At 36.9% G+C, this 15,684-nt stretch overlaps 1 protein-coding gene across 2 annotated transcripts; it reads right to left on the minus strand.

Moving 5' to 3' along the window:
* Positions 1–570: 570 nt before the first annotated feature.
* Positions 571–12,138, minus strand: LOC115995130 (disease resistance protein RPM1-like). 2 transcript variants are annotated; one of them, XM_031119569.1, is made up of 2 exons: positions 11,910–12,138; positions 571–4,270 (listed from the first exon to the last, which is right to left on the minus strand). In XM_031119569.1, exon 2 carries the CDS (start codon positions 4,173–4,175, stop codon positions 1,323–1,325), a length of 2,853 nt encoding a protein of 950 aa, XP_030975429.1. In that variant the 5' UTR covers positions 4,176–4,270; positions 11,910–12,138; the 3' UTR covers positions 571–1,322. The 2 variants fall into 2 exon arrangements, with proteins under 2 accessions (XP_030975429.1, XP_030975428.1); XM_031119568.1 differs by having other exon boundaries at positions 571–4,277.
* Between the last annotated feature and the right edge of the window lie 3,546 nt (positions 12,139–15,684).

Here is a 15,684-nt window from a genome sequence, read left to right on the forward strand (position 1 = left end):
TAGTCCATTAAACACTACTTGCCTGAGATAGAACCTCCCAACTGGCACATAAATCATGGCAGGATTTGTGAAGCCACAAGCTTTTGTCCATGCACTAACAAAAGCCTGAGTTAAGTCTGTACTTTTACCATCTGCTTCGGCTCCCAAACTCATCATATTGTATGCCATAGGAGAGGCTAGCACTAAGGAAATGAACATAGAGAGAAACATGAGAGAAGTAAGGAGATACATATCTCGGGGAGATGGAAATCTTATTCGGATTTCAGAGAGTGGACTGGCTTCTGGGTAGCCTCCATGGCGAGGCCAAGATCAAGGTAGTTTAATGCCAAACTAAGGCTAGTTCCCCATTAGCAACACAACCAACCACTTTTTTGGACCTCCCATTGTGAGATAAGCCCAACCCAAAATATAAATAAATTAGGGGTCCTAGCCTAACAGCCCAAGGTTATAGGGATCAAACCACCACAAATACAAATCAGGAAACAGCTACCTGTGTCCAAAGCCAAAAATCAGTAGCACACAAGGACAAATACTGCGCCAATTAACAAAGAATATTTAAATACATGAATATCCCAAGTATTATAGACAACCAGAGGCTCCCATTATAATGAGTACTTACATTGTACATATTTACAATTTGTGGTCTAGGACAACTGTTGGGGTACTTATATTCATTTACACGTAGTCTTATTCATCTATAGAAAAGTACCCCAAGCATTACAGAGCTAAACCACAGAGTAATCTTTTATTTAACTACAATCATTTACAAATTTTACAATCTCTGATCCACCACAAATTCACAACCTGTTTTATGTACATCCATGCTCCAAGCATCCTATAAACCTTGTGACTGCAATTATTCTGTGAACCAACTACAATAGCTATTACCATCACTAGCATATTGGCAACCTCTTAACACACAAGCCAGCTTCAAGCATGCCCTCAGCATTGTTGATGGTTGACTTCCTCAACCACATGTTCCCCAGGATCCAATTACGATGATGTTTACAATCATTTACAAATTTGTAAGTTCTTGATACAGAAGAGATTCACAACCTTCCTTTGTACAAGAATGCCCCAAGCACTACAGACCTCCTTAACCATGATCATCACGGAAATGAGCAAATGCAGTAATTTACATTTATAAGATCTCTAATCTACCACAAGCCAACAACCCATCTTTATACAAACATGCCCCAACAATTACAGCACTGCGGAGCTATATGTCACCTCTTATCCAACCACAATGAGAACTTACACACTTAAAAACTTAGTCATTACAAGTATAGAGATGAAATATTGAGCACATATCTCAGAATATATCATTTCCACCGTGTCTGAAGATCATGGCTCTTTAGAATGATAGTATTGGGCCTGGGAGAATTATCTCCCTCACTCAGACTCTCCAAAGAATTGACCTCCCATCCACCTTCTCTCCAGTAGGTAGAATAGGCTTGTGGGATGTGAGCAACTTTCCAATAATCACTACCTTTTTCGCCTGGACGAAGTGTCTGGATAAATTCTTCAGGCATGTCAAAGAATTCTAGAACTTTTAACTTGGTCAGGTATTCAATGCCTTCCGGCACCCTCTTCAGCAATTTACACCGCTGGATAATTAACTTTTCAACACAAGGCATTGCTCCCACCTCCACTTTCATGCATCTAAGTTCACTGAATTTATCAAGTCCGAGAACCTTAAGCTTCTTAAAGCCCCCCATCCTAAACGACAACACGTCTCCCTCAAAAACCTGAAGCAATTCAAGATGTACAAGATTGGGCAAATGTTGAAGAAATTCAAGTGGATCATCCTTTAATCTACTCCATTTCAAATACAATCTGACCAGGCCATGAAGTGATGGTAACCAATGAGGTAATGTCTCCAAACGTCCTCTCAAGTACAATCGTTGAATCAATAGAGGTGGAGAAGAAAGGTGCTGCAAATCAAGGATCTCTTCCTTCCCTATTGAAGTAATAGACAAGGCATGTAGGTTGGTCAGCCTTTTAAGGGAGGAACACAGAGATTTTCCGTCTTCTTTCCTCAACTTCAAAATGCCTAACCTCCTTAGTTGATTCAGTTTCCCCAGTTCTGTCATTATAGTGCTACCACCTCCATTTGCCTCTATGAAACACAGCTTTTGTAGGGATCGCAAATGTCCAATGCTTTCCTGGACCTGAAAACCATATCTAGAGTGGAAATATTCATAAGATTCAAGTTTGAAATGATATACAAGGAGATGGCGTAGTCGCTGGAGCTTCAAGATCTCAACAGGCAGTTCAGTGACACGGGAATGCTTGAGATCCAAAGTCTCCAGATTCTGAAGCTTCCCTATAAAGCTTGGAATGGTTTTAACTTTGGTACCCCTCAAGCTTAAATATTTCAAATAATACAGGTTCACAATATCAATTGGAAACTTCTTCAAACGTGCATTTTGCATATCTAGCACATGTAGCAGCCTAAAGCCATGAGGAAAAATTGTATGCATGAATAGTTTTTCTAGCACCCCAAACATGAACAAAGAACGTAGTTGAGAAACAGATATGTTTTCCTGTACATTTTGCAATGTGTTATGTATTGATAGGCGTCGAACCTTATCGTACCACACCACATTCTGATCTTTAGCAATTACAGTGAATTTCTGATCTCTTGACTTTGACACGATAATTTCCCGCAGCAGGTCATGGACATGATACATTTTGACCCTTCCATCACTTGTTGTGTCTGCCACTTGCAATAGGCCTCTATTCAAGAGTTCATTGAGGTAGTCCTCTGCAACTTCTTCTGGTGTTTTCCCTTCTTTGGCTTCAATGAATCCCTCTGCTATCCATAATCGAATTAGTCTCATACGCTCAATTAGATAATCCTCAGGAAAGATGCTCAAGTACAGGAAACATGATTTTAGGAAGTAGGGCAGATCATTAAAACTGAGAGAAAGTACTTTCTTCAAATCTTTCAATTTGTCATTGCCATCAATTTCAGCTCCGAAACTACGGCAAACCATATCCCACTCATCAATCCTACGCTTGTCTTTTGTAGCCAAAACACCACTAATTGCCACAATTGCAAGGGGCAGTCCTTCACACTTTTTTAAAATATTTTTACAGATTTCCTCCAAATAAGTAGGGCATGCATTCCCTTGGAAGGTCTTCCTACAGAAAAGATCCCAAGACTCCTTTGGAGCCAAGGGCTTCAAGTTAAAGACCTCACCTACAGATTCCGTGACTGAGGTGGAAGCAACATCAGTATTACGTGTAGTGAGAATTACTCGGCTGCCATAATTATTGTTAGGCAAGGCATATTTGACAGCATCCCATTCATGCAAGCGCCATACATCATCTAAAACTATCAAGTACCTTCTTTTCTGAAGCAAGTCCTTGATTATTCTTCTCAACCGATTATTGTTCATGCTATCCAATCCTTCTGGAACTGGTCTGCTGACTACTCGGAAGATTTCTCGAATCATGTCTTTGAGGAGTTCTTCTATCTTGAATGATTGAGAAACAGTGATCCAAGCACGTATTTTGAAATGTTTCTTCACTTCTGCATCATCATAGACTTGCTTTGCCAAGGTTGTTTTACCCATTCCTCCCATTGCAGCAACAGGAACTACTTCACGACCACAACCACCCTTCATCAGATCCTGCACCAGCTTCTGCTTAGGCTCATCAATCCCCACTAAATCAATCTTGTCTATAAGAAGGGCGTCACCTCTACGGTCTTGCCATGTATTGCTTGCACTTGTGGAGCCTGAACCTTGTTCAGCTTTATTCATTTTATGAAGCAGCCTCTCATAACCTTTGCAAACATTTGTAATTCTGGAGTTAATGCCTTGTAATTCAGAAACAATCCTAGAACGAGCTTTTCTGTTCTTAATGCAACAAGATAATCTACTGAGCGAACCATAGAATCCATCTCCATGATCATGTACTTGAAGAAGTGTGAATTCATCAAGAGCATCTTCAGTGTCATAAGCAATCTCTCGCACTTGCTTGATCCATACTTTGAGTTCTTCATCACTTTCTTCAAATGCATCTGCAACCTTCAGGAAGGCCCATAAGTGTTCTAATTCTCCTCTAAGATACAAAACTTCTTCCCGACCCCCCCCAAGGAGTTGTATCTCATACACAACAAAGCGTGAAAGCTTGTCAAGCAGAAAGGCCACTGCACTCTCTGCCATTCTTTCTCTTTGATCGCCTTAGGCCCTCTGAAATTCTGATGACATTACAACTCTCAACTTTTTTTCTGAACTCCACAGGCTATGGCCATACGCTTCTGCAATCTTTCACAATGTTTACGAATACATAGTTAATTTCCAAGGAAGTTGCCTTCTATAAGTTTAAGTTACAGTGATTAAAATTCTTCATTAGAGAGAAAAGAACAAGATATTTTGCCAGAATATAAGAAGGAAAATGTTCAGTAACAATATTGTTCCAAGAATTCCAAGGAAGTTATTTATTTATTTCGATAATGAAATTTTATTGAAAAGAACTGAAAAACAACATGCTAGCCTCCCTGTACACAGGCAGTGTACTAAAGGAGGACAGGAATCAACAGAAAGTATATAAATCTAAAAATTCTACAAGTGAAGATAAGGAATAGCTGCTCATCACAGCCATCCAATCATACAAAGAACCCCAAAAAAAATGCTGCAATATTGAGTGTTCCTCCCCTTCAAAAGTAGGTTGATTCCACTCTCTCCAAATTGTACACATGAGATACAGTGTGATTGCCTCCCAAATATCTGCAGACCTGTGATGCTCTAAACCCCCTTTCCAACACGCAAACAACTCTGATACCCGGATACAATCTGATTTTAAGTAAATAGAAAATTGAACTCTCTCAAAATTAAATTAAGCTCACCATGAAGGGAAAATCCAAAGGGATGCATAATTTCACCACCCAATGGAAATCACCAAGGACTCAAGGGTAAAAAACTAAGGAAAAATTTGCTAAATAGCATCTAACTAAAGTTATTTAGTTATGTAGAATCTTTTTGAAACTCGAGTTTTTCAAACTCGAGTTCTAAGTGAAACTCGAGTTCCAAAAAGATGCTACATAACAAAATAACTATGGGTTGGTGCTTTTTTCCTAAATTATTCCTAAAATTATGCTATTTGGCAAAAAATGCCAACAAACTCACCACTCAATGGAATTCACCCAAAGAGATACAGAGAATTGATCACAAGAATTCTTAATAATCACACACTCATAATCTGATTTCTCAGTCTAGCCAACTACATATAGTGCTTAGAACATCCCTGTAAACAAGGGAGAATTAAATTAGTACATAGTTTCCCATACATAGAAAATAAGAATGCAAATAAATTGAATTCTCTTTCAAACGGTAGGATTCCTTTATTTGGGATTGTAAGACAACAAGGGTTGTTGGATTTGTTGGTTCTTTATTAGAAACTCCCGTATTAAACTCCACCACATGCTTTGGCATCACCCAAGAGATTGCAAACAAATAAGATGAAAGACCATAACCTACTCACTTATGTCCAATGGTTAAATAGATGATCCACAAACTCGGCACTATTCTTGCACAAACAACATTTATTGACAACAAAAATATTCCTTTTTCTCAAATTATTCAAAGTAAGGATCTTTTCCCATGATAGCATCCCAAATGAAAAAGGCCATTTTTAGGAACTTTCACCATTCAAATGTTTCTCCAAGGAAAGGAATGCACACCTCCATTTGTGAGAGCTCTATAATACAACTGAACCTCAAAGAAGCCACTTCTCGTAGGCACCCAACACATCCGATCTTCCACATGCCGATCAATCTTTTGGGAATAGAAAAGATTAAATAAAGCATGCAAATTCCCCAGCCCCAATCATGAAGAGGGATCTAGTAAAAATAACATCCCACTACATATCCCCATTTTCCCAACTTAAAAGATCCACCACATTAGCATGTTTACTTTGAGCAATTTGGAACAAACCTGGGGAATGCTTGTGTAAGTTGGACGTGGAAAAAGCTTTTGATCATGTATCTTGGGATTTTCTTTTGTATATGTTCAGAGGTGTGGGTTTTCAAAAAGATGGAGGAAGTGGATTATGTTTTATATTTCTACAATATGTTTTTCCATTCTGATAAGTGGCAGCCAAACTGATTTTTTTGGGAGTTTTAGAGTTCTTCGTCAAGGAGACCCTCTTTCTCTGATGTTATTTGGCATTGTGATGGAGGCTTTGAGTCATTTGTTGGTTGTAGCAGTAAATGAAGGGCTTCTATTGGGCTTCTCAGTAAATACCACAGCTAATAGGCCTTTAATGGAGTCTCATCTTTTATTTGCAGATGATACCTTAATTTTTTGCGATGCCGACTTGTGTCAGATTGAAAAATTGAGGGATATTCTCTTGCTATTTGAGTTTGTTTCAAGCCTGAAGATTAATTTAGGGAAATTTGAGTTGGTACCTGTGGGGGAAGTGAGCAACATGGGGGATTTAGTGGTTGTGTTGGGATGTAGACAATCTTCGCTTCCACTGAAATATTTTGGTCTTCCCTTGGGTGCTAAATTAAAGGAGGGGTCGATTTGGAACCCTATTCTTGAGAAGTTGCAAAATAGATTAGTGGTTTGGAAACACCTTTATTTATCTAAGAGGGGGAAGCTCACTCTCATTAAAAGCACACTCTCAAGTTTGCCAACTTATTTACTCTCCCTATTCCCTATCCCGGTGGAGGTGGCCAGTTGCATTGAAAAAATATAGAGGGACTTTTTATGAGTGGGATTAGTGACAGACAAAAATCACATTTAGTTAAGTGGGCTATGTTTTGTGAACCAGTTTGTTATGGAGGGCTAGGTATAAGGAACCTAAGAAGATTTAATCAAGTTTTGTTAGGGAAATTACTTTGGAGATATGGGACGGAGAGGGAGTCTCTATAGAGGGAGTTCTCTCTTTGTACACCACCAGTGTACTGGTTTTTTTTTCTTAATACAATTTTTCGTTACTTAAAATAAAAAAAAAAAAAAAAAAAAAAAAAAAAAAAAAAAAAAGCCTCCCCACACCACAAGTCATCCCAAAACCAAGAACATTATCCATTCCCCACCTCAAACCAAATAGATCAAGAAAAGCGCTCCCACCCATTTCTAATATACTTCTAAAGAGACACACCATGAGAGTCATTGAAACTCATCCACCCCTATCACTTCCATATTTAGAACCTATGATCACTGCAATAAAGACACCCTTTCCAAAGCAAACTTCCAAAGCCATTTCCCCAGTAATGTTGTGTAAAACCAAATATGATGCAGGGAAGTGTGTAGGATATATTGTTTGGATTTGGTTAGCAGTGTGAGTTTTAAATATGAAAATGATAAATTTATGATAAGTATGTGGATTAGATAAGTTGGTAAATGGAAATGCTTTTAATAATATAACAGTAGCAGGTTGAGTGAAATCAGCTTGTTTCACGTTTAGTCAATTGCAACAATTTTCTGTGCCAGAAAGATTTCATTTTCGTACTATCTTTAGATGGGCAAGAACTGTACTCATGCAGAAAGAGTAGCGTTGATAACTCCTAAATGAAGTTTGCAAATGGGCAACACTGCTCTGATTAAGCCATTACCAACACCAATGAGCTTCGCCAATGGGAGCTTTCTTCCTCATGGATGAGAGAAAATGACCAAGACAAGTACCGATGGGCTTAGGTGTCCATAGGTCGGTCTAGGTCAGGTTTGTGCCTAACTCGCAACTGAGCCAACCAAATTGGGTGGAGATTTTTCAAGCCCGCCGCCAACTAGTGAAGGAGTCAGGGGAGAGGAGATTTGGCCAAAACTTGGATCTGGCCGAAAATCTGGCCGTGTCTGGCAAGATCTTGCTGGATCTACATAAGATCTTGATGGATCTTGCCGTATCTAGATAGATCTCGGCAACATCTCACTAGATCTAGTGAGATTTGACAGGGAATTCATCTGATAGCGGAAAATGGCAGCCTTTTGGTGGTGGAATCAATTGGGTCGGTTGAAATCAAGTTTTGATGCAACAACCCGCCAACCAACCCCCCGAAATTAGGTTTTGGACGTTGTAAACTGCCCTGACCATCACAGGAGTCGGATCGGGCGGTTTTCAAATTGGGCTAGTCGGTTTGGGCGGGTGGGCTGAGTCCACGGGTGGTCTTGATAGCCTTTAAAGCTAGTGAGCTTTGCTAGACTACAGATTGTGGACGATATTAGAGCGAGAGAGAGGAGTGGAGACCATCATAGATTTGCCAAGTGTGAGTAGATCTTTTTTTTTTCCTTTTCTCCTGTGTCACTAAAGGTATCCACGAGTCGATTTTGGGCTCAACTTGGACTCGACCGACTCAGGTTGGTGGAAGAAAATGAGTCAGATCAAGCTCGGGAGGACAATTGGTCTGTTAGGTTGAAACCGATGAGGGAGCAACGGTGGGCAGGGTAGATCTTCACTGGATCTGAGCAAAATATCGTCAAATTTGAGCGGATCTAAGCAAACATGCCCGGATATAAGTGAAGGAGTAGATTTGAGTAGAGTAGATCTTCGTCGGATTTGAGAGGATATGAGCAAACATGCCTAGATTTGAGCGAAGGAGAGCCAAATGTGGCTGGATCTGAGCGAAGGATGGCCTAATTGTTGCCGGATCTAGGTATATTTTGCCTCATTTTAAGTTTTTGTCGGTTGAGTTGAGTGGCTTGGCTTTTAGAGGAGGAAACCCGCCACTCAACTTGCTGGAGTCAGTTTTTGAGGGCTGAGACCTACTGTCGACCATCGGAGGTGTCGGATCAGGTTGCCACAAGTTGGTTCCAGTTAGTTGGGTTAGGTGGCCAGGTTGCTTGATCAGCCCTATGTGTCACGATCGCACCCTACCCGCAACCGTAATTGATATATATATATATATACATACACACACACATACATATATTAGTGTACATCAAATACATTTGTATGTATAGTTGTTAGTATCGTATGATACATGATATATATCGTATCATGTTCAAAAAGTTTCTTATCGTAAAGGTGGTAATCTGATGTGGAAGAAAAAATCCACGTGAAACTCGAGTGTCTAGTCTTAGATACTCGAATTTCAAAAAGAAGAAGAAAAAGATCTAGAGAATAGGGAGAACTGTAGAAACTCGAGTCTCTAAGACTAAGGTAATCTGATGTGGAAGAAAAAATCCACGTGGAACTCAAGTCTTCTTCTTCTTTGGATCTTCTCTATAGAACTTGAGTCTGAGAGACTCAAGTTCCATGTGGATAAATTGTTCCATGTCAGCTGTATGCTAGCACTGGAACTTGAGTCTTAAAGACTTAAGTTTTGTCATCGAATTCAAGTCTTAGAGACTTGAGATGCTAGTTTATAGAATAGTATCAAAAACTTAACAACTAACGAAATTGTTAGAAAATTGATATTAAATGCCAAAAAAAAAAACACCCCTATGGACGTAGGCTCTTCGGCCGAACCACTTAATTCTCTGTGTTCTTTCTCTTATTCCTTTCTAGTCTGCTTCCGCTCTACAATTTTCTTACATCTACTTTATTTCTCTACTACAATTTTATATTTCATCTTTCATTTCAACATCTACCAAACTTTAATGTGATTGATTTTAATTCCTAACAAACTTGAGTAGTGATGGCCAAATCCAATGGGTAATGGATATCCTACCCTATCCGACCCAAAATTTTTAGGTATTACCCAATATGTCATGGGTAAAGCTAATCGAGTCGGGTTTGTGTAAAATCACAAATATTTCGGGTTAGGTATGGTTATTACCCGAATCCAATCCATTGAAAAAATAAAGGAAGAAGAAGAAAAAGAAAAAAAGGGGAGGAGGATAAGCACAATGATACCTTTTACCTTATCTTAGCCTCTTTAGTCTTTACCTAAACCCGTTTTTGTGCCTCCTTGTGATCATATCTAAAGACTAAAGTAAAAGGAGAAATGACAGATAAAAACAACGGAGAACAAAGATTTGGGATGAATTCTCTGGTAGCTAGTGATTGGTTTGCTATTCATATTTGTACAAGCAGGTTTTACAATAGAAAGGTTTTTGAATACAAAAGTCAACTACAAGTTAATCTTGGAAAGGTAAATAAGTCAGTGCATAATTTTGTCCTTGATTTTGGGCTAGACTTGAGCTATTGCAGGAGAAATTATTAGGTCCATAAGGAGGATAGCTGACGTGGTCCTCCCCGACTTCTCAACCAATAAAATGCTGTTATTTATGCAAATGTGACATCATCTAGTAATTTTTATTTTTTATTTCTTGTACTGATTAGGAAGCTCACACATACATTTGCATAAATGACATCATCTCATTGGTTAAAAAGGACCACATCAGCCATCCTCCCGATGTAAATAATAATTTCTCCTATTGCAGTTTGTAGTGCATTTCTTTTGGCTAGAATGAAGGTGATAAATGATCATGGTTGGTGGTTGCTTCTTTAGTAGATATCACAGTCAATCTAGTAGCGAATATAATTTTTTGGATAAATAATTTGATGCTTTTATTTGAATACTGTTATCAATTTATACAAAAGGATAAGAGCATCTTCTATAGATGAGCTAAAACCAAAATTCTCTCAAAAAATCTCTATTTTAGAGAGTAAATCCTAAAAATGCAATTCCAATAATCTCTCCATAGTTCAAAAAGTGTTTTGCTAATGAACAGTCACTTTCTTTGTCTAGACTCTAGAGTGTTACTGTTCATCAACAAAAGAATTTATTTGAATAAAATATTCAACCCCATCTCTCTCTCTCTCTCTCTCTCTCAAGTAAAAATGTTGAAACAAGTACATAAAAAAACAAATAAAAATGATTATTTTAAATGGAATAGAGAAAGGATAAAGAGTTTATTAAAAAGTGCATTTGAAAAAATAAGTAAGGTAAATATAAAAATTACTGTTTATTTTTCAAACGGTATAAAAATATGGAGAATATACTCTAAGCACAATTCTAGGAACCACTTTCCTTCTAAAACTCAATGATTAATTAAACTATTTGGTGTACTCCTAAAATTACTATAAATACAATTTTTTTTCTCCATTAATTAAAGTATTAAACTGTTGTAGCAAGATTAGACATTTATCGAATAGAGAAGTTTTTTTCTTTTCTTTTTGGTCTGTTTTTTTTTTTTTTTTTTTTTGAGCAAAGAGACGATAGAAATTTTATTAAATAATAATCTGAGAGTGGTACAAGTATAACTAGATAAAACAACATCTAGTAGTGTGGGGAACATTAACATCAACGAAAACAACCCCGTGATGTCCCAAAAGAGAGCAAAACACCTGACTGCATACATAAAGAGGGTACTAGTCATTCCTATACCCGTTACGCTGCATTTAGGCGTTGGTCTGTTTAAAATTCCATAACTGAAAGGAAAAAAAAAAAAAAAAAAAAAGCCAAAGAAATCAAGTATAGGTTGGGTATGGATATTCATGGGTAAACAAATCGGGTAACAATTGGATACATATACTAATTGGATAAGGTAATCGAGTATTCATGGTAAAATAATCGGATTGGGTATGGGTATACCCGATTCATGGCCATCCCTAAACTTGAGGAATAACACGTTAGTTTTTAATTTAATCACTACATCCAAAAGATTAAAAGCAACTCTTTAAACTTTATAGACTAAAAGAATCGAACGTATTTTTAAGCTAAAGATATATATATATATATATATATTTTTTGATGAAGCTAAAGATATATATTGGTTGCATAGAAAATGACGTTTTGAATTTTTGATGCGTGGGGGTGTTAGTTATGAAGTCATAAATAAAAAAAGAAATATATAGAGAAAAAAAAGAAAAAAATCGCTAAAGAAAGGTACGCTGTGTTTGGGTGCTGAGCAAACGAAACGAAACGAGAACATAGAAAAATAAAAAATAAAAATAAAAGGTACGGTAGGCAGTTGCTATAAACTGAGAGAGTTGTCGGGAACCAAACTTACTTGGTATAAAGGAGTAGGTAGAAATAGAATCGACGAGCAGTGGAGGCTCAACCTCAACAGCGAAACGATGTAGTCACTAGTCACAAGGTTTAGTTGAATGGATTTGGAGGGAAAACTGGGAACTTGATTAGAACGCCAAGCTCTAAAATAAAAAAGCAGGAGGACTACCGATGAGGAAATGGAACCCACGGTGGAGCCACCATTTGAAGCTTCTTTAAGGTTTTTTTTTTTTTTTTTTTTTGGAGTTTTTTTGGGTTTTTTTTTTTTTTTTGGGGTTGGGTTGTTTAGTGGTAATTGAAAAGAGTGCGAAACTGAGAAATGGAGGGAGCAAGAGAGGAGGTCCTGGGTGTAGATATAAAGTTCACGATGGTATAATATAAGTATATAACGACATCATGACATGATAGTTTTCAACAAAAAAAAAAAAAAAAAAAAAACAAAAACAAAGCAAAACGACATGATAGTGCCTATCATTTTTTTTTTTTTGTACGTGTAGACTTCTAAGAGCATTCACAGCAGACGTTGTAAAAAAAATGTTATTTTAAAATATTAAATACCTACTTTATTATTGTACCACATCATTTTACAACATCTCATTTATCAAATGTTTTATACTTCAATTTTATACATTAAAATAATATTTACACTATATTAAAATAATATATTAAATTCCTCCCCTCATCCTCATCATCATCAACTACCCCCGCAACAACGACATCAACAACAACCAGAAAAATTGTTGCCGCCACAATCACCAGGAAAAAAAAAAAAAACACAACCACCAAAATCAACCCACAACCGCCGCCAAATCCACCACCAAAACAGAAAAACAAAGACAAAAACAGATCAGAAATCATCATCATCATCAACCATCACTGCAACAACAACCAGAAAAATTGTTGCGGCCACAATCACCAGGAAAAAAAAAAAAACCACAACCACCAAAATCAACCGCCGTCGAATCCACCACCAAAGCAGAAAGACAAAGACAAAAACAGATCAGAACAGAGATCGGCACCACCACCGATTCGCCCACCAGTCGACCCACCCACTACCACCGATTCACCAGAACCCACCCATCAAACCACAGCCAAAAAAAGTGAACGGAAAAAAGAAAAAAGGAAAAAAAAAAAACAACCCGAAGCGGAATAGAGAAGATAGATGAACGGCGGCGTCGAGTGGTGGTCTTTGGTGAGATCAGCGGCGTTGAGTGGCGGCCAAGCCACAAATCACATTTCACACAACCCAAACACACTTGCCGAACCACCATCACCCAAACCCACGAAATCAACCCAGACTCACACTTGTCGAATAACCGAACCATGAATCAACCTAGACCCATGAAATCACGAACAAGGACAATCCACCACTACCCACGAAATCAACTCGGCCCACAAAGAAAGATCAACAATCAAAGAAAGAGAGGGAGAGTCAGAAAGAAAGAGAAAGAGGAGACACAGACAGAGATGGAGAGACGGAGAGAAAGAGAGAGAGAAGAGAAAAAAATAAAGTGAAGAGAGAGAGGAGAGAGAAAAGAGAATAAAAAATTAATAAAACTTATACCATTTTTGTCCGTACCGTTGCAAATTTGCAACGGTACTGTTCATATGTGGTATAATTTTTACCATTTGGAACATCTGATAAAGCTCCGTTTTTGTGTTTGGTGTGCTAAATGTGCCAAAAATTTGGCATTTGGCACATTTAGCACATTTGCTGCGGGTGCTCTAATAACACTGGCTACAAAAAGTCAAAAAAAAAAAAAATAAAATTGTGTGGTGACAACACTACATGTACATGTATGGAGAGATACTACAAATTTTGTTACATATATTTACAAATATGTGCTACCAATTATTAAAAAAAAAAAAAAATCAGATATTATTTATCCATGATTATGTTAAAATTTGGGTTTGTTTAGGAATAGCTTATCTAACTTTTTACTGAAATTTTTTTATTGAAAGTGTGCTAAAAGTTGCGTATGGCATAATTTGGGTTTGTTTAGGAATAGTTTATCTAACTTCTTACTGAAATTCTTTTGCTGAAAGTGTGCTAAAAGTTGCATTTGGCATGGGCTTAAAAAGCCAACTTTTTTTACTATTCAACTTATTTTTGCTACTATTCATGGGTCTTATTGCACTTTTTGGTATTATTAATGGGTCCTACTGTACTATTTCAGTTAGCTTTTAGCTTTATCTACAGTATTTTCAGCAAAAAGTTTTCAGTTTCAGCTAAATAAAATTTTCCAAACGGACACAAAGTATACTTATACCTTGAAAAAGTGAGAAAAGACGAGAAAATATAAGATTTTAAAAAGTTATACATAAAAGCTAAAACCTTAAAAGCTAAAGGTTAAAATTGATGTCAAACTTGTTAGTATATAGCTTAGTCTAACCTAGCCCATCGGGCTTAGCCTAATATACTGTACTTGTAGTATACTTATATTACTTGCACTTCACACATACTTAACTTATATAAGACTCTTTATTGTACAATGTTATTTACACAAAATATACATCAATATACAGACTGTTCAGTCTTTCTTTCTCTCACTTTATATTCTTGACAAAACTCACCCTTTTTCAATCACATTTTGATAAATAGGAAAAATTATAACTATTGATGTGTCCAATTATAAGTAATAGAAAATAAATGGATACATATAAAAATCAATTATAACTTTACAAATAATGCTTAAAAGTCAATAAAATAATGTTTAGTATTTGGTGTGTATTTGGATACAGCTTATTTTGTTGAAAACTGAAAATATTATAGCAAAATAATTTTTAAATGTGTGAATAGTGTCATGGGACTCATTTTTAATTAAAATTTTGTTGAAAAAAGAGGTTTGTAGGTCTCGTGAACAGTACACGAGACCTACTGAAAAAGCTGAAAAAAAAAAAAAAAAAGGGCAGACGAAGACGCGTGAACGTGGAACACAATCCAAACAGAGCTCAAAAAGTCACTTGAGCCTATTGTTTGTTACACGTGTAGAAAAGTGCACGAAATCTACTGAAAAAGCTAGAAAAAAAGAAAAAAAAAAGAAAAGAAAAAAGGCAGACTCAGACTCGAGAACGTGGAACGCAGTCCAAACGGAGCTCAAAATGTCACTTGAGCCTATCGTTTGTTACACGTGTAGAACAATGCACGAGACCTACTGAAAAAACTAAAAAAAAAGGAAGCGAACGCATACGCGTGAACGTGGAAGACAATCCAAATGGAGCTCAAAAAGTCACTTGAGCCTCTTGTTTGTTACACGTGTAGACTTCTAGTAGCACTTGGTACAAAAAGTCAAAAAAAAAAATAATAATAATAAATTGTGGTGATGTAAATTCCTCTAGTCCCTAACTATGTCAAGAATGTGGAATGCTGTTAGCGTGACTTCTTGAGCAAGAAAATAAGATACAATAATATAGAGAAAATGACATGCGCGAAAATGGTTGGTACTATCTTCACCATGACTAATAAATAGTACTATCTTCCTCTAATAATAATAATTAATAAATGTCTTACACCATTACTGTTGTTGACATGTAACTGCTGGGATAGTAATTTAGGAAACAAAGAAACATACTTATATTGCACTCTATCTATCTATATTTTGTATTCAGTCTTCTACGGAACTAATTAAAATATATAAAGGCTAATCTGAAGTTTATTGCTGGTTCAAAATGTCAAAGCTCGTATATTATAACATCGCATAAGTAATATTTCAGCCATGAGCTCACACCCAGCTAATTTTATTTTGGGATATTTAGGGGGTGTTTGGTATTGTTGT

This window comes from Quercus lobata, chromosome 6 (assembly GCF_001633185.2).
Source record: "Quercus lobata isolate SW786 chromosome 6, ValleyOak3.0 Primary Assembly, whole genome shotgun sequence".
NCBI lineage: Eukaryota > Viridiplantae > Streptophyta > Magnoliopsida > Fagales > Fagaceae > Quercus > Quercus lobata.

Bases quoted from the DNA above. Each gene is read 5' to 3' on its own strand.
- LOC115995130 (XM_031119569.1), bottom strand. From the start codon at position 4,175: ATGGCAGAGAGTGCAGTGGCCTTTCTGCTTGACAAGCTTTCACGCTTT.